The sequence below is a fragment of the Zootermopsis nevadensis genome, unplaced genomic scaffold, assembly GCF_977971745.1.
Source record: "Zootermopsis nevadensis isolate Lab colony 2312 unplaced genomic scaffold, Znev_1.0 Znev_ptg000029l, whole genome shotgun sequence".
In the NCBI taxonomy this organism is placed as follows: domain Eukaryota; kingdom Metazoa; phylum Arthropoda; class Insecta; order Blattodea; family Termopsidae; genus Zootermopsis; species Zootermopsis nevadensis.
Window position 1 is genome coordinate 10,014,970 of NW_028259161.1, and position 25,783 is coordinate 10,040,752.

At 36.3% G+C, this 25,783-nt stretch overlaps 1 protein-coding gene across 8 annotated transcripts in view; it reads right to left on the bottom strand.

The window, feature by feature from the left end:
- Positions 1 to 20,389, bottom strand: part of grh (grainy head) — a 303,339-nt gene extending 282,950 nt beyond the window's left edge. For 2 of the 8 annotated variants that reach the window (XM_022063520.2, XM_087358130.1), the window contains exon 1: positions 17,652 to 20,387. In XM_022063520.2, the coding sequence (XP_021919212.1) occupies positions 17,652 to 18,241 (590 nt within the window). In that variant the 5' untranslated portion in view covers positions 18,242 to 20,387. Of the gene's footprint in view, positions 1 to 17,651 lie in introns of all 8 variants that reach the window. The other 6 variants (XM_022063349.2, XM_022063610.2, XM_022063258.2 and 3 more) reach the window with 5 other exon arrangements.
- Between the last annotated feature and the right edge of the window lie 5,394 nt (positions 20,390 to 25,783).

Here is a 25,783-nt window from a genome sequence, read left to right on the forward strand (position 1 = left end):
GAGAGTGAAGAAGGCAAAGCTACGCTAATTATTAATATGGACGCTATAGGGAGGTGAAGGGCAGTCTTCGTATGACGATACACTTGATTAATCACTGAGTAAAAATCACACGGTACCTCCTGAAAGAAAAGCTGGAATGGTATCCTCACAAAAATGCTATATAGGTTTATTATTTGTTCAATCCATACTACGTGTTCAGTCCATCTAATCTTGATTTACCCACCTTAACAACATAAGATTAAATCGCCAAATTTTTTGTTTTCCGAAGTTACACTGGGAAGGCTCAGTGTCTGCATTGCTACAAAAGTGATAGTTTTATGTATAAAGTAGACAGTGTCCGGTTTCAATATTATTCTTTTCATTTATCCCTGCAAAATACAATTATTTCGTTTTGTTTTGAAAAAATAACGCTGTTGTTCAAACATCAGATAACAACGCACTCAACTTCAGTCTCTGAAGGAAAAAGCTGCTTCCGTGTAGTTCATAGTACACTGAGTGTTAATGGTGGCAGTCAAACACTGAACTGTGATTCTATCCAATCTACAAAGAACATGATCGCTCAGCAAAATATTTCCATAAAGAAACAATTGTGTTCCATCATAGTTTTTATTTAAGGAATTTTTCTTTTCTTAAAATTTGTTGGTAAAGTATTATTTATGTTGTTGAAGATTACGAATGCCTATACTTAACTTTAAGTGCTAAGAGATGGTGGCAGACACTTTTTCGTCGTAGATGACGTAATTTATTACGGACATGTTCACGAAAATGTTTATTAGACCTGATTCATTATTGACTCTCATTAACCGTATGCGCATTTGTAGAAGGCTTCATCCAATTTAAAGTAAAACAACGTCCTGATTTGTTTCTTGGCCTGTCCTTGGGTGGGGGATCAGACAGTCATAATGCCTGCACACGCAGAATAAAGGCGATCGCATGTTCATAACCAAAGCCTGACTCAGAACCAGTATTTGATCGGAACAAGGCCCTGATTATTGTAAGTGCAATTGTTCAGTCTACATTTAAGATTAAATTTCCATTATAGATTTGATTTGCTGACAACAAAGCGGTGTTTGGTGAATTGTTGGTAGATTTAAATATAAAAAATGATAAGAGCAAAATAAAGTCTAAGGCTTCTGTTCGTCTGAAAGTCTAAAAGGTTTTCAAAGCCAACAGCAGACTAACCACCAGCATATTCATCGAAATGGCAGTGACCTACGTAAACAAAATGCTAGCAGTCGGTCAACAAACTGAAAAGAAAGAGATGGCAAATATGATAGCTTTAATATGCGACACAAGGTATTTGACTTCCCACTTATCACAGCCTTCGGAGAATGAAGGCTGTACATCCCAACAAACTACCAGTTTGGTGCCTTACTGTGCTATAAGGGTACAGGACTATGTTAAGTCTAGAGAAGCGTCACGGCGAATTAAAGTATTAAAATCTCAATCAAGACTGTCTGAGGCCTGAAAGAACTCTGGACTACTGAAATTAGACTCAGTGTACCATTATAAAGAAAATATAACTGTTTTATTTTAACACTGTAACCTCAGGTAGTAATTAACTTCGTGACAACCAGCTGCTACAAAGACAACAACAGTATGAAAAAACAATGAATTAATTAAAGAAACTAAAGATGAATTATTAAAAGTATTACTAAAAGAAGTAATCAATTTAAGAAATCTAAAAAAATAATATAAATAAATTCAAAACAAAGAATTTATTTGTAAATTTGTAAGCTTGTTTAAATTAATTCTAAATAAAATATAAAAAAGCAAGCATTCCTGTGTAGTGCTTCTGTAGCTCGTGAGTAACTAAAGATGGTAAGAAATGAGAAAAAGTACCGTTTAGTATAGGCCTTTGCTATCAGCATCGATCAGGTCAGTTTTATCTTCAGCACTTAGTTGCGGTCTTTGCATTCAAACTGTGTTTTACTGTACACGATCTCACGAGGAGCTTCTTGCTACGTTTAACGAAACAGTAAACAGGGAAGCAGTTTAATCGTGATATTTAGATTATGGGTTACGGAGAAAACCGTTATACATTTAATTTGATATTTCTTTAACGAAGCTGTCAGTAGTTTAGACTACATAGAGTCAAATGATTGGATGATTAATGAATTTGAATAGGTAAGGAAGGAAGCGGTTGTAGCCTAATTCAAGCTACTATCCTGGAATTTACCAGGAGGGACTGAAGAGATTTATAGAAAACTTCAGTCGGGAGGAGATTTGAACCCGAGACCTCCCGTGCAAGAAATAGGAATGCCTAGTTCTCTGTCGCTGCTATCGGCAAAAAATGCATTTTAAAGAACAATGAAGAAGTGAGAAACTATTCGAAAATACAGGGACGGAAACCCTGAAACAGAGACAGCGTGTCCTTGTGAATTTTCTAAATTTCCTATATAGTGGAACTGCAAATACAGTTAAACGTTGTAACTGAATAAATGATTAATTTACACATACTTCAGTTTCTATGACAGGCAGATTATATCTGAAACCAAATGCTGCAGTTAGAAAACAGGGGGTGTTTACAAATACTCTTCGCGAAATGTACTAACTTGTCAATTATTATTTAAAAATTTCCTCAACACTTAAACACCATACCAAAAATTGTAGATTTTTACACCCACTTGTTCAAAAAGTCGCCAAGTCTAACAAACAAAATCAACTTTAACTTTTACCTTTTTGTTTAGCATGTTGACAAGTCTTTAATAAGCATAGCAGTTTGGTCAACTCTAGACTCATTAATCACTATTTTTCATACGACATCTCAAATGAGCTGAGAAAAACCATGTTTGTGCGTATAGTCACGCGCTGTTTCTTGTAATTCTTTTATTACATGCTGTACCATGGCTTTCACTATTCTTGTTGAGAAAGGCCAAAATCGTCACGATGCTGTTGTTTGGTCAACTGTGCAACCCGTCATGTTTTAGCACCTGTCAGTAAAACACTCGCTAATGGTGAGTTCTGTTTAAAGATGAAATCCAAACAAAACGGTGGCTCGCCCTGACAGACAGTACTTTGTTGCATGCTGAAGATAGCTGTTGGCGGTATGAAACAGATGTGGTGACGCTGTATAGTGAGCGGGTCATTCTTTGTTCAAGCTTTCCATGACGAGCTATTATAAGAAAAATAAGTGACTTCATGTATTGTTACTTCATTATCCTTACCAAATATCATGATACTCATACCGTGGAGGATAAGATAGGCGAGGAATGTAGCATGTATGAAAAAGATGAGAAATTCATCCATTTGAATCGAAAAATATGCAGGGAAAAGACGACATGAGAGTTACATGTACGGATGGAAGGAACATTTAAAACTGATCTTAAAGAAATAAGATAAGAGTGTGTGGAATGGATTCATCAAACAAGTAATAGTCGCCACCAAGCTGTTGTAAAAATGAGCGAGTGCCCAGTTTATCTACAGAAGAAGCACATGTCAAAACAAGAGTTCCAGTTGCTTCAGAAAGTACGTGTACGTTACGCTTTCTCACGAAGTTTTCATTCACGAGAACTGCTGAAGAGCAATGAGCCAGCCGCCTGCCCTGTCAAAGTCCCCGCTTTTGATTAATTACAGTCGCTCTGCTTCTATTTACATTTCAGAATAGTCATCATACCGGTACGGCTGCGACATTAGGGTGCTACCGATCGAGGGCTGCACATTCCCTTCTCGTGACATCAGGACCACGGCCCCGATGACAGTCTTTGCCTTCGTTCTTTCTTTCCGTATCTATACTGCTTTGTTTTTCTTTCTTTTTAATCGTTTCGAAGCATATTATTTCTCTCGGAATGTAATACATATCTTATACCAGGGGACGCTAGAGTATTTTCGTAGACGGGAATCTAGAATCCTAAGAAATGGACGCCGTATTAATCCACTAAAGAAATAACTAAATTAATTTAATTCTTTAAAGGTTTGTGACATTGGTTTATTCATTACAAAAACATTATGTTAGATATGGTTATCGTTTGAGATATATTTAATATATACGACGTTTCGGGAGTTGACTCTACTCCCACCTTCAGGTGATTTGTTGTTATTATAGTAACACTTTTTACAACAAAAATAGCATTTTAAAGATTCCGAGTTAGACCCCGACAGCTGACACTAACAACAACAACAATCATAATAATAATAATAATAATAATAGTCGTCAATATCATGACAACCAGTTGCCTAAAGACGCGAGTAGAATCAACTACCGAAACGTCGTGAAATATCAAACAAACCTCAGACAATGGATAATATCCGTTAATATAACAAACAGATTTGTATGTTTTGTTCACACAGCAATACGTTTTCAAAACACTGTTTGTAACACTCCAGCGGATTTTACCAGATGCTTTGCAATCAGTAGTGGCAATTCAATAAATTACAAAAAATATTTTTATACTCTCGTGGCTACACGTAAATCCTACCGAGGTCACCAAGGTTTCTGCGGGCATATAACTGGCGATCCCTGACATAAACTGAACTGATGTTTTGGGTTAAACTTCTCAACCTCCAATAAGGCAAAGCCTCCTCATATTATCTCAAATATCCAGTTTATTTTTTCAGAGAAGTAGACCGAGATTATGTTCTGACAATCTTCTTCCCATTCAGCTCGATGTATAACCGTCAGTCGACGACACTCAAGGAAGTCAATATTTTGTAGAGATTATAATGAATTGGACATCCTTGACGCAAATGATTCGTCTCACAGTTACCTGTCCCACGTTACACATTCAATCATCTTGCCTTATTCTTATCCTTACACCACAAAACATATTGCTCTAATTTTTTAAGTTGCCTTAACTAAAATGAATTATGTTTTAATTGGCATCTCACCATTCACATCAACCCCCCCCCCCCCCTTCCCTACCATTTCCATATGCGTCGCGGATCCATCTTCAGGTACTCTTTGCACCAAAGTTGCTAATGACTGACTCTCTGTATAAAGACGTTGAGGTTTCACTTTTCGTTGTTCAATGCGTATATATATTTTTTTTTATTTCTAAATCACACACTTCAGCTACGACCCTTACAAAGTCGGAGACTGAGACAGGATAATTATCTTGAAATCTCAATTGTGGAGGAAGAATTCGTTACCACCTCAGCGCCGTGTTTGTGGCGGTGAGGAGCTGGTGACGAAAACCAGAGACGGATGAACGGACGACCTTGAGCTACTCTTCAACCGCAAAACACAGAACGCTCTATGTAGTACACGCAAATCCTATCCAGTTTTGAACGAGGTCGACTTTCCTTACTATTCGCGATGTTTTTCTCTTATCGTTCTCCTGGCTAATGCCAAAATTCTTATTTTGAATAACCCATCAATGCTTAACCCTTTCCAAAAATACTACATGATTACTACTGGGCATACCAAACTTATTAGTTATAATATTGTTGTTAAGTAATCTATAGCAGTGATTCTCAGCCTTTCAGAACCGAAAACACCCCCCCCCCCCCACCAAATCAACTCTGGTACTATGGTCCCCCTTCCAAGAAGTATCTCATGCAATGTGATTAAACAGAACATACATTAAGTAAAATATATATAGAAGTAACTTTTCAGTCCAATGTAAAAATAAAAATGTGATTAAAATGCTTAAATCTTACAGAAATACAGCATCAACAAATAAAAGGCTAGAATCTACTCAGTTCGTGGGCCTCTTAGATGCAACTTGCGGATCCCCTACTGAGAAACACTGCTCAATGGAACGGTACGAGTCCTGTTCCTTCCCTTTTCAGACCGAGAGGCTGGATAACTGAGTTCAATTCCTGGCACAGGTCGAGATATTCTCTACCCCATTAAGCCCGGACCCGCCCGGCCTCCTATTCAATGCATACTCGGTTTTCTCTGCGGAGAAAATAAGGCCGGCGCGTGAAGCTGACCAATCATCTCCAACAAGTGTCAAGGTTAATAAAGGACGGAACTTCACCTTCACTCCCCCTACACGCCTTCACGGTAAGGTGCTTAAGCAGTGAGAAGTTCTTTACTTTTTCGATTTACATTTACTATTAAAATTCACTACTAAAATATTTCCAGTAGGTTTACAGAGAACCAGTAACATTTGTATATTTCTTAAACTATTTAGCGGTCTATTAGATCAACGGTGGTAATGATTCTCCAATAGACTATTTTACTACAATGTAAGCTTCTTCCTCTAAAGGTTTAACACGGTTGACATTGCTGTATAAAGTTGGTCTTTCCTCACGTAGAAAGTACGGAATTTTTCAGTTTCTGGTTTATTTAATAAAGTACCAGAAAAAAGCGAAACATGCCCCACGAATAACTTTGTAAATGGACTGGGTGTTCAGACTTTGTGAGACTTGGTATGAAGTCATCCTTAACGTTATATTAATGATCGGACGTTAACTATATGAGGACAGTGCGAATAACTGCGATGAAAACAAAATAATTTTAATTGTAATTTATGTAAACATGAAAGTGTGTGTTACGTTTCCGATATAAAATATAGCTGATAATCTCATATAGGCCTATACAGACACGTAACCTTTTGTCTGATGGGAGATTATAAAAGTGTATATAATTTTTTAATGAATATATTTGTCTTGAGAAATAACACACATGTCTTAGTTGTAAAATTATATCGAGGCGAGTAATTGTTTTGAAAAGGTCTAATGAGAGATTATTCACGTGTTCAGGATTAATATGAATCTTGTTAAATTGCCATTAAGTACCAAAAAAGCTGCAGTGCAAATACTTCAGCTTTTACTTTAAAAGATAAACCAGTCTTTCTAATAGGATCCGCGTACTTACTAATTATACCTACAGATTTACTTAAGCTTGCAAAATTAAAAACATTAGAGGCTGGTTTTCGAATTGTGTCTTGTTTTCATTTAATTATAGAAACGTTATAGGTTGCTAAGCAACTGTTGATACAAGGTAAATCAATCAGGATGAATGAACGTGGTGTAATGGATGTATAACTTAGGTCTTCAAACCTCGGCACGAGAATAATGTGTGCATTCTCCTTTACGCATTTGCGGCCTTCAGCCTCTAAGAAATATGGCCGGCACCCGTAGTTCATTACTCATGGTTCTTGAAGCCGTGCTCTTCAGGAATCAATGACCTAGGTATTCTTTCGAAGAGAGGACAAGGCACAATCCAACCGCCGGAAAACACCATTCTTGTCTAAACAACAGTTATACACACACACAGGGCATTTTTAGCGTAAGATCTTTACCACGCAGTTATAATGAACAAAAGTTAAAAATTCAGATCAATTTTATAGTCACATGAAGTTTAAAAACGAAATCAGGTGTTTCGAGTGGATTTTAGTCCTTCGAATACAAAAGGGTCGTTCCGAAGTTTTAAGAATTTAATCGACAATTATTTGATGAAAAAGTAAACATTATTAACAATTAAGTTAATGAGATTCAGAATGATATTCATAACTGTAATTTGCATAGGCCACAAAAGATAAGACATTGTTAAACAAATTATGAAACTCAAAGGTCCATAACAAGAACCAGCAACTGAACTATTAGGGTGATCAAACCAAGAGGACGAGATGTGAAATACACAGTTTTAAGTGGAATATCAGAAGGGAAGAGATAATTTCGAATTTGTAGGTATAAATAAGAAAATCATATAAAAATGGATTTTAAAAAGAATGTGAGGGCCTGGACTGGGTTCAATTAGAGCACAATAGAGTCCAGTGACATGCGCTTCTGTACATGACAATAATCCTTCATATTCCATAAAATACAAGGATTTTCTTGACTACCTAAGCTGTTCGTAATCTCATGCACTCAAGAAATACTCTGCTCCATGAAGTTAATTATGCACCCCACTAAAGCACATTTTGCCACTAACCTTTTGCGTTATTTATAAGGTGGTCATTCAGGGATTCTCCAGGCTAATGCCGAGCGTCGCAGTTGAGTGATTAGCTCTCCAGCTTCGAATTGGGGATGTCACGGATTCAAATCTCGGCCCGGAACTGGCTTATCCAGAATAATGTTTTCGTGATTTTCCTCAATCCCTCCAGGCAAATTCCTTGATAGTGCCTTAAATTAGGCCACGACAACTTCTTCTCACATCTTTCCAAATTTATTACTCACTGGCATCCTCTCTTACGACGTTATATAATCTAAATACTGAAAGCGTCGTTAAATAAACTGCAAAAATACAATTCTACACCACACTGTTTCTAAAAATGCAGTTTTGACTCCCCTTCTCTGCTGTACAGTTTCACCTGTAGATGGCATGGCTACGATCCCACCAATGATGGTAAAAGCTGAACAAATAAAACTTAACAAATGGATGAATGCCCAGCAGCAATTACGAACAAAAAATCTTGGCTCATATTAAAGCCTGAGTCGAAAAGAAGAAGAATAAAAGTCCAGCAGACAAAACAGAGACACGACCACGTCTTCCATTACTTTTATTTCTGTTAGTACTTAGTCTGTCTATTGTCTAACGTAATATTAATCTGTGGGCTGTAAGTGGCTTTATAAGGACATTACGAAACCGAAATGTTAAATGAAATACTTGTGACGCAGAAAACTGCGGACCTATACCGCAAGGATTATATAAATCTAAAATTGTGCAAAGTAATGAATTTTTCGGAAGCGTTAGATTTATGGTTGTAAACTGCTGGCTTTTAGAATTGCTTTTACTGAAGTGCCTTTAAAATACTCTTATGGAATTTGAGTGTATGATTCAGTGCCCTCATTTTTATTGCTAGGTAAAGATAAATGATGCGTTCGTTTATGGAATATAAGCGCTTGTCAGCGAAAACTCATACCCAAAAATGAAAAATTCTATACAAACTGAAGTTCCATATGGTTCTTCAGAAAAGTCTGCAATCAAACCACACTCTGAATCACTGCAATCCAGTTCAAATCCAGCCCAATGATGATGATGATAAGAAGAAGAAGAAGAAGAAGGTGTGTATAATGTAACGGCAACGTGACAACATCCGTATCATATTCATGATCACTGTGTTAACATTCGAATTCAGATAAACTAAGAACATGATACAGCGTAATTAAATAAAACCAGAAACAATGAACGATATATTACTGAGGATTGTTAAGAACAAAGAATTCAGATGTGTATTAAATATTTACAGCAGACTCTACAGAAGTTAAATTGTTAAAAGACTCTCGGATATTCTGAGTGTGACTGGACTCCAGTAAATGTAATGTCACAAATTAGCACAAAAACGTCAATACGGCCTCCGCGAGACAACAAAGTGCATTATTCACAGACGCTACCGGCTGGTCGAGACAGACGGTTCAAGTCCGGTTTTTGTTTTCTACAAGTTGCAGGTAAACTGCACCTCCCGTACACGTATGTAGCAATTTTCTGTTGAAATCGCTTCCCCAAGGCTAACCGAGGGACTCGCCAAGGTGAATGTTATGAGGGAAATCCCGTTACAGTGGAGTGAAAGTCTTAAGCGCGGCTTAATGTCCTATATAACAATTTCGTTCCTTTGCGAGTGAACGGATGTGACCACGGCGCTTGTAGACATTCGTTGCAGTTGAAAGCACTGGCGTAAAAGTGAGGAGAAAACTGAAATAGCAAAATACTACTCGGTGTCTGCTCGGCTTAAGGCGTTCACAGACACTGTCTTCGGCTGGAAGAAAGCAAGGACAACGAGTTCGAATCCCGCCGATACGCGTCATAACGCAAATAATTCTACTCATCTTCATTATAATTAGTAGAAATGACGTGAAAGACAGAATAAAATATGCAAATAACAGACTTCCGGCTTAATTATCAGGGCTATTAGGAGTGAGGAGCAAATGGTCTACAGGCAAAATTATCAGCATTAGTAGGAGCATTTTGAGAATTAATAGCATACAGGAACCCACACATGATCAAAAGAGTGCAACGTTTATATTTTTACATATAATTAAAGAATCTGATGTTTTGTCAAACTGAAGGAATGGATAGATTTACAGTTTTTAACAAAATAATCGATTTACTTCTCGTGTTACGTAAACAATTGTATTTCAGTTTTGGGCATTCTTTATGTAACTGTTCTATAAAGAATACCTCATTCTATTTTATAAAATCATTTATAAATTCCAGTTAAATTTAATTGGTACATGAATGGTTATAAATTTTATAACCCTTATTTTGATCCTGTAATTTACCGGAAGGAATGTAAATGAGTTAAATCCAAAAGTTACAAACAAAATGTGGTTGATGCTTTATAATTAATATTGCATGTAGAAATAATTTAGCAAAAAGCAGCACTTCAGAAACCTTTTGTATAAAGGCTTACACTGTTTTACTTTGGCGAGTTAGATTTCAATTTTGCGGATTTAATCATATTTTATATATAAGCTGTAGGAATATTTCAAACAAATATTTTATGCCAAACGTTCGTATTAGTTAAGGAATTTCCAAGGATAAGAACACATTTCAAACTTTTCCTTTCTTTTATTTTAGTCTCTCTCTGTCTATCCAACTTTCTCTGTTTTTATCTTTTATTCTTTCTTTCTTTCTTTCTTTCTTTATTAATTATTTGTTTAACGGTGGGTTTATTTTCTCAGTATGTGTTAATACGACTACCGATATACAGTGTTATAATTTCCGGCCATGGCGTCGTGTTAAAATAAAATCTCTGAAGTGGAAACAGCAGGTACGTAATTCAATACAGAGGGCGTCAATATTCTACTACAAAGGTGAAATGCTTTTGAAGGCTATGGGTAAAGAGAAGAAAAGAGCAGGTCCCCTCCTACATTCCACATCCCTCAAGGTGAATTTTCCTACAGTATACCCACTATACAAGTAGCTAGACTCGTTCCCCATCCATAGTGTTATCTCAGCTGATTGACCCACAACCTGTTTTCCAGGAGTGCTTATAGCTGTATGTTTCTAAAATGTTACTGACGAAAAGGATCGCAAAACATTTGAATTTTAAAGGTTGGTAATCGAGTAAAATATTACAAATACATGTAATCGTCTTCATGCTTTGTGATTGACATTTTGAAGACTACGCAGATGACACAAAAGCACTAAGATCTTAAAATGCAAACTACTATTGTAGTACTAGAACGAGTTTAATAGCTGAATGGAATAATTGTTCCTTTGTTTGTTTGTTTGTTTGCATGTATACTTTGCTCGCTTGTTTCGTTGTTTGTCTGCGTGCTTATAAGGAAATCCATACCTTGCCTCCTGAGATATTTTCTGTAATTACCAAATAATGTTAATGTAGTAGAAATTCGAAATAAATTATCACTAGAAACATGATTATTTTGCAAAAATTTACTCTAGTTTAGATCATCTAAGGATTCATGTTAATATTAAGCTTGCACGTATGCCTCCAAATTTTATTCTTTCCCTGAGGTTTTCTTGTTAAACGATTATGTATATTTTGTGCTTTTGTTATATGCCCCTCCAAATCAAAACCTATGTTTATTGACCAATCAAATATTACCGTGTAAACATTTCATAAAATATACTTCTTCCATACGTATGTCCTCCGATTTTAACAAACATATTCCACTCTAATAAATATATTACTTAAAGCATTTTTTCAGTTATTTGAAGTCTGCTATTGCCTCAGATTGATCAGTAAGAACTGTTCTCAGCTGTGTATTGCCATACTGTAATTTCAGACAGTCTAATAATTGCACAAGTTAAACGCAAAATTTAATTTACTATTACTAAATTTCTGGACTTTCTAATCATATGGAATTCTGAAAAGAAAAGTCATATAAGAAACGGGATGTTTCCGTCCTCAGGGACTGTCTACTGAGCTGGATCCCTTCTAAAAACCTAACCTCAATCACTGAAATATACAATCGTCAGAACAGTATTAAATTTAAATTTGTTTTAATATATGCATGGATATTTGCATAACCTTGCAAGAATGTGACACAACAGAACAAAAAACGGATTTAACAACTACAATTGTGGATAAACTATAAAACAAAACCTGAAAGATTGTTCTGATTTTACGACTGCCGGTCATGTAGACAAGATTCTTGATAATGACACTAAAACGTCTTTTCTGAAACAAATATTTGATATCTGCCACGTTAAGTGATTTGTCCGATCTATTACCGTCATCTACATATGTCCATAAAAATAGATATGTCGCTAGGCGGCTTATCATTAGCAAATTATTTCATAGTATTTGCTCAGAAGATTTTGGTGAGCGATTTTCCTTTCCCATTCAGGGTTAACGACACTTGTCTATCTTCTAGGATTCAAAAAATGCATTAGGCAGATTTGAGATTTGAGATCAAAACATTAAGTAGATAACTCAACATGTCATGAGAACTGACACCGAGTGTGTGTATACACACGTGCACAAATATTACCTCATTAGTAATGTTTCACATTGGAATTAAATACGACAAAGTTAAAGTTTCTCTGTCCTCAAGTGCCACTCTGTAAAGACTTATAGCAGGTATTAACTTAAAGCATTAGGGGTAAACGATTAGTCGCATTCTCTTCCCGACCGCTTTATTTCTTTACAGAACATTACAACTAATGGTATGCACAATACGTTAAAAATAACACGAACTATATACAAACTGAGCAAAGTAAAGTAACTGCAAAATCCATTATAGAAATGGACTGACTAGCTGCTTATATACAGCCTATCTAAACACGTGTTATAGAGTTGAAGATAAATTTATTTTCTCTGTGAAATTCTTGTTATTTTTCCAACACTCTGCTGAAGATGGAATAAATGTTAATTGATGGCTTCTATTTCGAGAGACGGCTTGCCTTGTATGGAAAAATAAGGCATATAAATAATGCTAAAACACTTCAATACAGACAAGTAAAATACAGCAATGCCATACAGTGTTATGCATTGGTTTGAAATCACATCACAACACCCGTACTATAAATTTTTCATACTCATGTTAAGATAAATGTTTCAGCAGAAATGGCTGAAATGTTCATGATTCCTTTAATAATTATTTACTTTATTTGAAATCACATCGTGATACTAGTACAATAATATTTTTCTTACTCACGTGAAAATAAATGTTTCAGAAAAAAATGCCTGGAACATTTACGATCCTTCTAATAGTGTACGTTTCGGCCCTCCACAAACAGTTACAATATTTTAGATATCCATTGAGAACGTTCACATATCCACCCGGATAAAGTCAGGGTGTATTATGGGTATCTCATTTTTCATTATTCTTAATACCTTTAAGAGCGACGAATATTCAAAGTGTCTTCCGCGTGAACTGTATATTTTACTGTGTACTTTGACTAGGTAATAACCCGTAATTCATGATATTTTAGTTTATATAGTTTGTAGACCTACAGACCTAAATTTCTTTCAAGGGCTTTTCTGTTTTTGATAAAAGAAAAAGTTCTCCTAATATTCATTTATCATCATTCCACAAATATTAAGCTCGTAATACTCATTCTTTGTGACTCAGAATGTACTCATTTGTAAGTGTACGAAATGAGACTTGGGGCGTATTCTTCAGACTGAAATTTATAATTAAAACACTCAGTTGAAAACACTGGTAAATCTCTAAAAGAGTCTTGAAGTTATTTCAACAAGGAACAACCATAGAGGAATTACAGAAAATCAACAATAAAATAAGAATATATTTAAGAATAGAGTTCACTTGTTTGTCCCATTGCTTTACATAAACAAGTCACACAGGTTCGTGCTCCAGCAGTGAAGTTAATATCGTATTAAAATTTTACTGTGCCAAGCAATCTCCCCTTCTGCAACCAAAAGAGAGTTTATCCAGAAGCGAGTAGCGTGTCTATGACTACTTTTGGAGAGAAGGGAACAGGTTTGAAAACTTATTTTATCCATACACATATCAAAATGTTTTTGCCACAAATATTCACGTCTCAGCGCCAAATCTTTATTTTACCATTAAACGTCAGCAAAAATATTTTTATGGCAGACGTTTCAGGCTACGTTTGAACACCTTTCACTAAATTTGTTTCTTAACTACTCCATTTCTTGTTTTTGCTTTTAATAACATTTATTTAATTATTTATGTATACTTTATTAGCTCAGACTACGCAGCGTAGATGATGGAGACAGTGTGTGTCTCTAAAACTTTGTACCACGATTCCTTTTAGACAAGGCCTGTCGCGCGAGATTTTATTGAATATAAAAACGTTTCGTCTTGAAGTAGGTCTATATACAATTAATCGAATCCGACTTTACAGTAATCATCTAATGTACAATGAAACATTTATTATTAATTCATATACTTAAGATATCTAAAGCTAATCAAAAATGTTGTCACACTGTTGCCATTTGGGTTGTGAAGCCATGTCAACGTATGGTGAGGGTTACCATCGTTTCGGAGGAACATAATGCCTCATCTTCAGGGATGAAACTGGATGCAGTATGTTCATTTCAAGACACAGCCGAAACAACCACCATGGATATCTTTATAGTCATGAGATCCCTCTCATAAATTGAAAATGTTTGTAATATTGAAATGATATTATTGGAAACTCATATATTAGGCCTAATATTTGATATGTCATTCTATAACTCAGGCCACTAAATAGTTTCGGGGCAGCTTAAATCAGTAAGAGATGGGAACATCGCTACAACAGAACAGCTCAAGTGCGTGTTCCCTTCTTTCACAGCACGCAGCTGCACTGTGATGGAATTCTTTTGTGCTCGGAATAATGGGTCTCACACTTTAGGATTTGTTCTAATGATAACGTAAACTTCTTCAAATTACGTTCGTCCCTGAAACATTTGCTGATCCATTTACATCAATATTTGTCTATTTATCTCCTTCAGCGGACATACAAACCCATGCCCTCTTCTTCTTATTCATTAGTAAGCCTATAGAAACGACTAAAGCAGCTGAAATTACACATTCTTGAGAACCCAGCAGCAATAAAAATTTCCCTCACATAAGTCTCTCTAGATAGGCAGATAACTGGCCATGGATCAAAATAATGGACAGGGGATTCCGAAAAAAGTCTTTTACGAGACAAATATGATCGTGACTTGAGTCCTTAAGAAGGAACCACATGCATTTATAAGACACGCATTTATCTCTGGTCAGGACCTTCAGCCTAACAATGGATCCATGAAAATCCCATACACCAATAAAACTAAAATAATTACAAATATGAGGTACTTATAACACTAACAGTGTGTATTTGTGTATGTAACTTATGATCTTACTGCTTCAGTAATTTTAAGAGGGCTATATAAAAGCTCATTTTAAATTCTAACGGTTACATACGGTCATTTGGCACTTGTCCTTGATAAAAAGACATGTGTCTGGAGTATGCAACTAATGTGATGTACAGAGTCGTAAAAATTATTAATGTAGCATGCGATTTGTTAATCAGAAATGTAATCACTCTGCCTGCAGAACCTTGAACAAATGAAGCTCAGCAGGTATTACGGTGATGTGATCTGTTAGTAACATATTAATATTTCAAACTTTTATCATAATAGAATGCTAGTCACGAAATATGGCGAAGAGTGGAACTGCTTAATTAACCATTTTTATAGTACTTAAGAATTACAATCTTTTATAACCTAAGAGTGGCAACGAAACACGATTTCTATTTGGTCTTGTAGAAGTTATTTTCCAATAGCAAAGAAATAAAATTATGTTCTCATCTAGAATTGGAATAATTTCACAAACATTTCTATTTAACGTCGATCGTTAAAAACCATTTGTCTTAAATTATTTTTGAGATGAGTACTGTAGATGTTGCACTAAAAATTGAGGTGATAATTTCCTTTGGAACATAATAACCATCTACAAGACTACGCAGCATCACAACCAGTTCATAACACAACAGTCCGTACTTATACAAGTTAATGTAATCCAGACAGGTGTACCATTCTCACTCGCCCTGTGCTGGGATGAAAGAGCTATCACAGAATGAAAATACCCGAATATAAAATGTAACAGTTAAGTGCATTAACATGTTTTTTTTTTTAATTTCTTAAGTAATATTCTACGTTATCAACTCCCAAAACACAATGCATTCCGACACCAAATCAATTACTTTATGTTTGACGCACTATTAAAGTTACGTCAGCCACAACTGTTTAGCATACACGGAATGGTAACCAAGAGGACAATGACGCTGTGAGACATCAAAAGCAATGTAAATGCCCTTGTGTTGACTAAATACCAACGTGCATTTTCGTTTTAGACAGTGTTCTGGCAAATATGAGTATAACTGTCCAGCAAACAGCCACAATTTCTTGTAGTTCGTAAAGGAAATTGACAGCTTCACAATCTTATTCATATAAGGAGAATACGTACATTAAAGAAGCTATCTAAAGGTCTTCACAACACAATAAACGTGATTCCACTAATGGATTCCCTGCAGATGGGTTTATAGTTGTATATTATTACAAAATATTTCCCTTGCAAACTTATGATTGCGCTCTTGGTCTTTGATGCAATATTTGTTACGCTTGCAAAAAAGTATGTACGTTAAGAAAAAAATATTCATGCGATATTATATATATATATATATATATATATAGAGAGAGAGAGAGAGAGAGAGAGAGAGAGAGAGATTTTATTATTTTTATTCTAAACTGTCTTCTGCTGAGCTTATAATTTATTACTGTAACCAGACTACAACGTCCATGTACGAATAGATATCTACATTCATGAAAATAACTAACTGATTGATTAATTAACTACATGCATTTTACAAGCATGTAATTAGTGATGAGGCATTCTGCGTGGACTGATGTCTGTGTAACTATGAAAGCCAAATGAATAGAAATAACGGTACTTTGTCGTCATCAGAAGATAAAACTTCAGGGTTTCGTAATAGAGAATGTCTTGACAAGATGAACAAAGAAAGGGAGATTCAGTACTACGTAGCTGATTATGAAGTGTGGATAAAAACAAAATATCTTCTATTGTTAATGCAGGCTGTTATCCCAGCGGCCGTTTGAATAGCCGGAGGACCCGAGACAGACCTTCTGAGATATGTCAAAGTTAAGAGGCCCCAAAAATTCAAAAGTCGAAGTATATATCTATTATTGACTGAAGGAAACATAAAAATTTAGCACGAAACTGATGTCAATAAAGGCACTGTACTAGCACCGATATACAAAGGTGGTAGTATAAAACTACACGTTTATAATATACTGCTGGGGCCCCTCACATCATGAAGCCCATGTTGTAGTTTAGTGTATGTGCAATTCTGGCACTGCAGAAAACCCGCGAAAAACACAATCTAGACTGGTCAGCCTCGGGACTGCGTACTAGAAACAATATCCAGCGAGGAAGGTTTCTTTTGTCTTCGGCTATGAAGCTTTACTTAACAAACTTTTGAATGTGTTTTAAAAGATTTATTTACGTTACTTTTTGCAATAACTTTTAGTATTAATATAAATGTTTAAAGCGTATGTATAGAATTTCTAAAAGACTATTTTCTGTTACAAATTCCTAGCAGATACAAAATATCTGTAAATTAAAAAGTGAATGAATAAATGCCACCTGTTTGGAATACGTACAGGAAGTTGCATGAGCCATATTTGCAAACTGTAAAATTAATGTCCCCCCTATTTATTTTCTGATACGTGTTGGAGATGACGGAAGTGTTCAAGATGGAGGGATGAGCTCCATACTTTATTGTACTCAGGTGCACGAAAATTTGGGAGGGTGGAGAAGGGCAGTTCCACTCTCCTGCGTTTCTGACAAAAATTTATAATTGCAACTGATGATAGCCTTACCTGATACCGATGACTGGAGACATGTCCTCCACAAGCTCAGACAGAACTAGAACCGTGGTCCCTGCTCCGGGTTGCTGTTGGTACGCCTGGTTCAGAAGCTGAGGTTGCTGGACCACGACAGAAACAGTGGCGTTGTTTGGAGCCCCAGTTGTAGTAGCCACTACAGTAGCTCCAGTCCCTGGGTCCACCAGATGAACTTGAGGTATTGTCTCTGTTGCAGAAGTTTCATCGGTTCTGACGGATAATTCCTTTGCTTGTTCGTGAGGTGTCCTTACTCTTTCTTCATATGTGACGTCGCTAGAATTCTTTTCGTCTTCGTCAGGTCCGAATTCATCCTTCAGTTGGTTACTTGTGATAATGTGTGTTTGATACAGGGAAACTGGTTTCTGATTGTCATCATCTTCATCACCAAACTCTTTTTCCAGTCCGATGACACTGACTGGTGTCATCGTGGCCAGCATGATCGGCGGACTTGTTGACTGATGTGGTGGTGGGGTTGATGTTGGTGCAGGCGATGCCATGGGGGGTGGGGGTGATGGAGGACTGTCTTGGGGTACAGTCACACAGTTTTCCAATCCCCGTTTTGTCATTATGTAATTTTATCGTTTCTTAAACAATTATTTTGCTATTCAAATTAAATCTCGCTCTTTTGTTTTTGGCAAGTTAATTTGTGCGACGTGCAATATTTGTTTAAACGTTTATTCAGTTTTTATGTACCACTTGTATATCCATTCAATTACTCCATTCATTTGTGACGAGTTAACATGGTATTTATGTCTCTGATTAACGTATATTTAGAACAAGTTTGTTAAAAGTTAACTTGTTTGTTCAAATTACAGATGTTTTTGTGGAAGGAGTAAGAGTGATAGTATTAATGACCTCTTAGTTGAATTGTCTGGGAACACCTCCGTTTAGTTCTGGGCATCAATAGCGGAACCTGGTGCAAGTTTAACTGTTGTGTAACAGGTAGGGCACGTGATGATATTATTATGACAGGCGACCGGTTCTGTCAGTGAACCAATGTAAAAATACAAGAGCTCGCGTGAAGAAAACCGGAATGGGTGCTTCTTCTGCTTAAAATACTCCAAACAACGAATGAAGTAGTAGAAGTAGTAAAGCATATAGTAGTAACTACTTATGATGAACCTGTTTTCTACTGTTTTGGATGGAACGTTAGAGGAGGGGAAGGGTACATTACTCGGCAGGTTCAATGTAGGGGAGGTCCTGTTTTTCTTTCCCCTGTTCTTACTAACTTTTCAGGTTCTTCTTGTAAGTTCCCTGTTGAGCTAGCAAATAAAGGCACAAGGCATGACATTAAAAGCCCTTATATAACGTCACACACACACACGAAGGTATGTCTGTTTCTGTAAGGGGAATTAGAAGCAAGTTTGCAGCAGTGGGCAGTAGCGGAAGGTTAAAACCAGCTACGGCTGGACCCCTGGTTTGTGCACTCAACATGTAACACCGGTTTTGAACAACACAGTGTTCGGTGTCCTCTACAGCTAGTTAGTTCCCTCTATAAGAGTGCCAACCTGTTCCGTTCACATCCGTCGTTTCCACCAACAAGTTCGTGTTGTTACGAGTTCTGTTCTTTTAGTGTACCTCCGTACTTCGGTTGGTTTGGATGTGGTAGAGAAGCGAGTAAATTTTGGAAGATATATACACTTGTTATCCTCAACACTAGAAGACCATTCACGGAATTACTCACTCACGAACAATGCGAATTTATCACAGTTTGTTTCTCTTCAGAGTTGGATTGTTTTAAGAAATATTTTTGACGTCAAGTGTTGCACAAGACAGCGAATAGTCCACTACTGCTCTATATATGTGTGTTAAAGTTTTCTTCAGTTAGACATGGATGCACAGTGTACCTGAGAGCAAAGCACTACATTGAACAGATTCATCAAGAACTTGTACATCATTCTCATCACGAAAGCAGTGAAACACGTTAAGTACTTACTTGTAATCAAGACTGGATCACAGACGAAGAAATTACACCCAGCACTTGTTTAATGTTGTACACATCGTATTGTTGATATTGTACGTGGATAATTTTGCAACGGAACTTGCAATTCAAATGTACTCACGGATGCGAGAATTGGCGAGTTTAATATTGAAAGAGAGAGACAAAAACACTAGAGCACACATCTTGATGGCTGTCTTAAATAATGGCACTGATACGGAATTCTTTTTCCACAAATATCGAAGATGAATCTGGCGGGAGCAATTGCTGAAGGAAAAACGATGTAAATAATTATCGATATACAGCCACAGAATTAAGTTATGTTTGTTCATAAAGGCATCGTATGGAGGAGATTTTCAACTGCAATTTTAGACGAAATGAACTATTTGTTTGGTTTTATAAATTGTTTCTAGTATATTTGTTAGACTGCCCGGTATAACCTTCTACTTCCACTGTTAACTACGGCTCTACTGGCATGCACGTTGCTTGAGTCTGGCAGCTAGTTGTCGTTGGCTTGCTTACCTTGCACGAGAGGCTTCGGTTCGTTCGTTGGTTCGTTTTCTTCATCCATTCGTATATAAGAACCCAAGCCAAAGACACGACTCCTAAAAGTAATGGCGGCTGTGGCTGCTGAAGACGAAGAGGAGGCGAGGCCTTTAGAAGCAGCAGACAACTAAGAGAGCCCTGAGGGGTTTTCCGAGCCAACAACATTCTCTGTAACTGCTAGCCGCGTCCCTTACGTCGACTTCCCCGCATTGACCAACAAACCAAAGTCTTAGCATCTCCTCCGCTTACCTTAGCTCAGACCTTCATCCAAGGATCTTGTTACTTTCTGTAATGAAGAATACCACATTGCAGAATCTGCACGAGGCACTGCATTTCCACGGGTCGTATTATGAGAAGAGTAAACCATAAGAATTCGTCTCATTCTACTCTCATTAGAAGAGCGCAAAGGCTTTCTTGAGCCACAATGGACCAACATCATGTTTGCTACTTATCTATTATTTCCCGTTAAATTTAATTATCCGTCCTCCTTCCTGGAAGAAACGACTTTCTATAGGAGTCATCCATTAAACAGTTATGCCCTCCGGCAATCCTACAAATGTCACTCTGCATAGCCTTGTAATGTTTAGAACACATAGACCAACTGCCCTGATTAACTGAAGTTCAATGCTGTCTTTGTCATGAGTTCATCGTTGATAAACAAATCAAAATCGAAGTACTGGCTATGAGAATATTAAACATGGCATGTTATATTTTTCATTGCGATTACGAGTAATAGATTCCATATCAAGGTCCTATTCTCCAAAGAACAATGACATTTAACAGCTGGCTCTACTAGTCGCACGTTAAATGGCGCACTCTCACGAGACAATAATAGACCAGCAATGTGACAGTGGCCGTAACGTTCTTGGTTCGATAACCAAGGCCGAGTTAAATGACTCATCAGTGAAACAAGAGTATAATGCCTCGACATTGCTCATTCTTGAATCTCATCAGTCACAATGCTCTTTGCTTAATAAAGCTATAATAATTATGATATTTAAATTAAGAATGGCTCTACATACAATTCTTCATGCTGAAACTTTATGCTTTACCCAAGACATTCTGTTACATTATATGGATTTTAATATAATTTGAACTGATCTATCCAATCCATTAAGAGGGTTTTCGTGCCGTATAGTCTACCTCCTGATACCCCGATGATTGAGACAATAAGCATCTCTGAAATATTGGTAAACTTTTACCAAACTACATGGCGCAACATCCCAGAAGTTAGCAATCTTCATACTTCCGCCGTCAGAACGTGAAATCCCACAGACAACTTCTGCATTTTGCAATAACATGTGAATGCACTGCTGACAAATTTCAAGTTTTCTTTATTCTTGCATATTGTTGTCTGTAAATGGTACCCCATGAAGCAAATATTTATATTTTTCTGTTTAATAATCATTACAAATAAAATTTGCAGTTTACTCAACTATGAAAGGAAGAATCGGCGTTTATCTTTATGTACCGTTCAATTCGCAACGAAACAGCAGATAAAAATAACTGCGCAGAGAAAAGTCATTCTATACAACAGTCGATAACTTGTCAAGAAATTTAATACCTTCTAAGGAAACCGAAGGTCCTTTACCATGTTCACAAGAACCCATCAGCGATATTAAAATGATGGAAATACATTATCCACATTTTAAAATATTTTTATGTTTACGCGGTAGATGTTCTGTCGTGTTTTCTTTTTTAATGTTGTCATCAATAGTTGCTAAGTACCTGAACCAACTACATGGATTTAAGTCCTTGAGTATCTAAAGCAGTTCAGTCAGTCAAGGAGTAAATTGTATTTTGCAGAACCAGAAAGTTCATTAGCTTCTTCACAAAATCTTGCCATTAGTCCTTATTCAGAGCTAGATAAACAAGGCCATATTCTCACACTCCATTTATTTATGATTTGTTTTAAAATTATCGTTCCACGTATGCCTAAGTCCTCAAAATGATGTTCCTTCAGCATTTTGGACCAAATTTTTTACGCATTATAATTTTATCTGTATGTGCTTGGGTACATGTGCTACACGTCACCCTCCTCTTAATGACTCTAATAATATTTTGCAAACTATATCTATATATTTTATAGCTCGTCTTTCTGGGTTATTCTCCTGCCTTCTCCCAGCTATTTCAGCTTTCTCTGTCACAGTTCTAAAAATGCTCCTGAGCACTGTATTCTCATGTACCTCCAATCTAAGTATTCCCTTAGGATGACAACGTCCACATAAAAGCGAAATTATATCTTTACACTTTTAGGTAGGAGGTGTGAAGACATGAAATTCTGAATTGAATGGTAGATAATATTTCACGAAAATATTGTGATTTAGGTTTTTCGTAAATGTAATTTTGCATTGTTATTGTCGTTAAGTAATATTTAAATTTTTCATAGTTTCGAAGTATTCTTTAGCCACTTCATATTATGATTTTGTCCTACATTCTGTGGCCATTCTTCAAGGCTGAAGGTACTTATAAAACTGAAACTAACAAAATTATTTACTTCTTAAACTGATCAGAAGTTTTTGATATTTTAATTACTGTGGACGTCAGGCTCGAATTTAAAATTGCTTCAAACAGAATACATTAGATATAGTTCATATGAATTACGAAGTAAATAGCTGTTAACTCTTTCTGTTTCACTGTCCATATATTTATCTTCATGATCTAATAAAACCCACAGGAACGCCATTCAGTATAACGTGTCCTACATGAAATTTATGATTGAAATATATTTTTTGAATATTTTAAAAGTGTTTACGCGTTAGTCGTTCCAGAACATGTTACATTTTGTCGCAGCCTTCAGTCTACTAATTACAACAACAGAAACCGGCTTCTAAAAATTTATTTTATTGTTTGTTCTTTGTTTGTCCTTGACTTCCTTGCCTTGAAATACACAAACGGCCTCATGTTTGTAAGCAGATAATCCCCTGTTTGTTGAAAAATGTGAGACTCAACAATTTTGTTAAGAGTCACGAGGTAACCCAGACAGGAATTGCATCTGGTCGAGCTGGTTGTCTAGTCCAGTTATTCAATGTCTATAGAAAACATCTGTGACTAGATAGTAAAGTAGATGCATTGTAGTCGGGCAGGGAGTCAGAGTCAAGTTGTTGGCTGCATTCGCGTCTCCGCCAGAAACCAGTTTCCTCTGCAGGTATACCGATACTGCCGACACGAACAATTCAAAAACAGCTGTTTCTTTTATAGCTGAAATGTCTTCTACTATACAAAATTTTGCAGTTCCGGTGTAACTGAGAGTGAAATTGAATTCCAAAAAATAAAACTCTCTGCAGAAACAATATAAATATTACACCTGGTATCTGAAATAAAGTGGATATTTTATATTCTCAAGTGCATTAAATGCTTGTGGCGTCTTCACTCTTTTCTTCCATGTCGCATTTATTCAAAAACATCGACTCAAATAGTGATTCTACAAATGAATAAGAGAATCTCATTCACAAAAGAGAAATAACTATTAGCGTGCTTGAGTACTGACTAACCATTCAAATAAATATGTTAAAATTAAGGGAAAAGTAATGTGATAAAATAAATGGATTTATCAATGAAAGACTAAAAAATACTAACAACACCGACCCTGTTAGAACACTCACAAACACAAATAAGCCCATAATCAACATATCTGCGCTCTTGTAAAGTACAAGAATAACTGAGACATTGCACACAACATTTATAACATCAACAACAACTGCAAATTATACGGATTTAAGTGAAATTTGAGATTCTCACAGATACGAGAATGAAGATACAGGTCTTCTGAAGTAAATCAGTTACAATATCTAGTCTTCCAGCCGAGATTCGATCCGGCAACCTTTCGAATGCGAAACAAGTCGATTTTCCACTACGTCAAGACGCTTATCTGTTTTGTTCGTGCTCTTTAATAAGTAGTGAAGTGTGGCAATACAGGTAATAATACGTTGCGTATTGCTGCCATATGTCGTCTGAGAGGAAATTTATTTGGAAGGAACTGATGCTACAGACATAGGCCTACTTTAGCACACAGCGTTAAATCATAAACAAGTGAAAAACATTTTATTATCTTCATATTGACGAAAGCTTCCGAGAAAGAAATGTAACATTAATTACTTTACATGTAAATTTTGATTACTAGTTAAATGATTCATTACGCTAAATACACACGACTTCTGACTTCTGGGATAGCAACATCTTGCTTATTGCATTTGTATTCAGTTCTCTTGATTTTCTTTCTAGCATTGTCGTTTCCTTCCGAGTGTTACCGAAGCTTGAAACTAGCCAAAAGGAGCTCTTCCAATATTTAATTCGTAGGCCTACGCAAAATACACGTATGCATATAAAACAAATGGTAACGAGCTTCAGTGTCTGAGTTGCATATGAATCTATACAGTTGAAAAATCGTCATTAAATAATAGAATTATTTATTCATTCATATCACTTTATAAACCCACGTTTCCTTCATTGCAGTGTCGCAAAATAATTTCTATGAAAGAGTTAATAATAAATAACCATAATAATTAGCAGATGTGTCTATCTGAGTGTCTACTAAGCGCCGCTTAAAAAAATAGGAGAATATTCTGAGGACAATTACTTGGGTGAGGAAACTTATAACTCCCCAATTTTATTAATTCAAAATTTTAGCGTATTACGTATTTTTCGTTCCTCTGTTTTCCCACCAGCACACGTACTTGTAAATCCAATTAAATGTTTTTCCACTTTATTCAACTGAAATAAAGAGCTACTATACACAAGTAGTATTTGATGTGTTTTATACTTACAGGTTATTAAGAATGGTACATTTGAGACCGCGTAACTGCGTTGGGCTGCTTAAAACATTGAAACTCTCTTAGGCCTACTTCAGTCTCTTTCGCGTTTGCTCGCCATTTTCACTGCTCGAGTATTCTGCAGTGGAATAAGACAGTCCGAGCACTTGAGAAGGCACGAGAAGAACAGACAGGTAAACGAAGAAGAAAATAAGAAAAGAGAGGGCGCCCCGGCAATGGACCAGAGGAACGTAGGAAGAAAATGAAAGATTCCAATAGCATCATTCGCTAAAGACGGAGAAGGAAAATTATCGGGAAGGTGGTGTACAGCAAGCCGAGTGCAAAATTGACTCAAGAATCGTCATCAGTTCAAAAATGTTCCACCCAAAGCTCAATAGCGACCCGAGTGCATTTCCAGATAACGAAGTTCAGATTATTTTTTGCAAATTTTTAGATGTTTTTTTTTTTTTTGTGGAAGTGCATAAGCGTGTAATAATAATAAATACAAATAAAATTTTCCTTGATGCTTAACTATCCGTCACGCCATACAGGCCCTTGGGAAAATAGATTTGGCCCCTAGCACTGTACAGTCCTCATCTCAGCGATAGATGTGAGTGGTTAGCTTCACGTCCAAGCCGCTTTAACCCCTAGGAAAAAATACGGTCAAGTATTAGATAGGAGTCTGGATGCTGTGACAAAAATACAATACGCCATGTCGAGAATCGAACACTGATCTTCCAGCCGGTATCTTAGTCAATAAGCTGTCTGTTTTAGTTTTTTTGTAATCAATTAAAAGTAGAACGAATGTTTCAAATGAATGTTGGTAAAGTTATACAGTCAGTTCCATTCTGTTTTCTGGCTTCATGCTACTT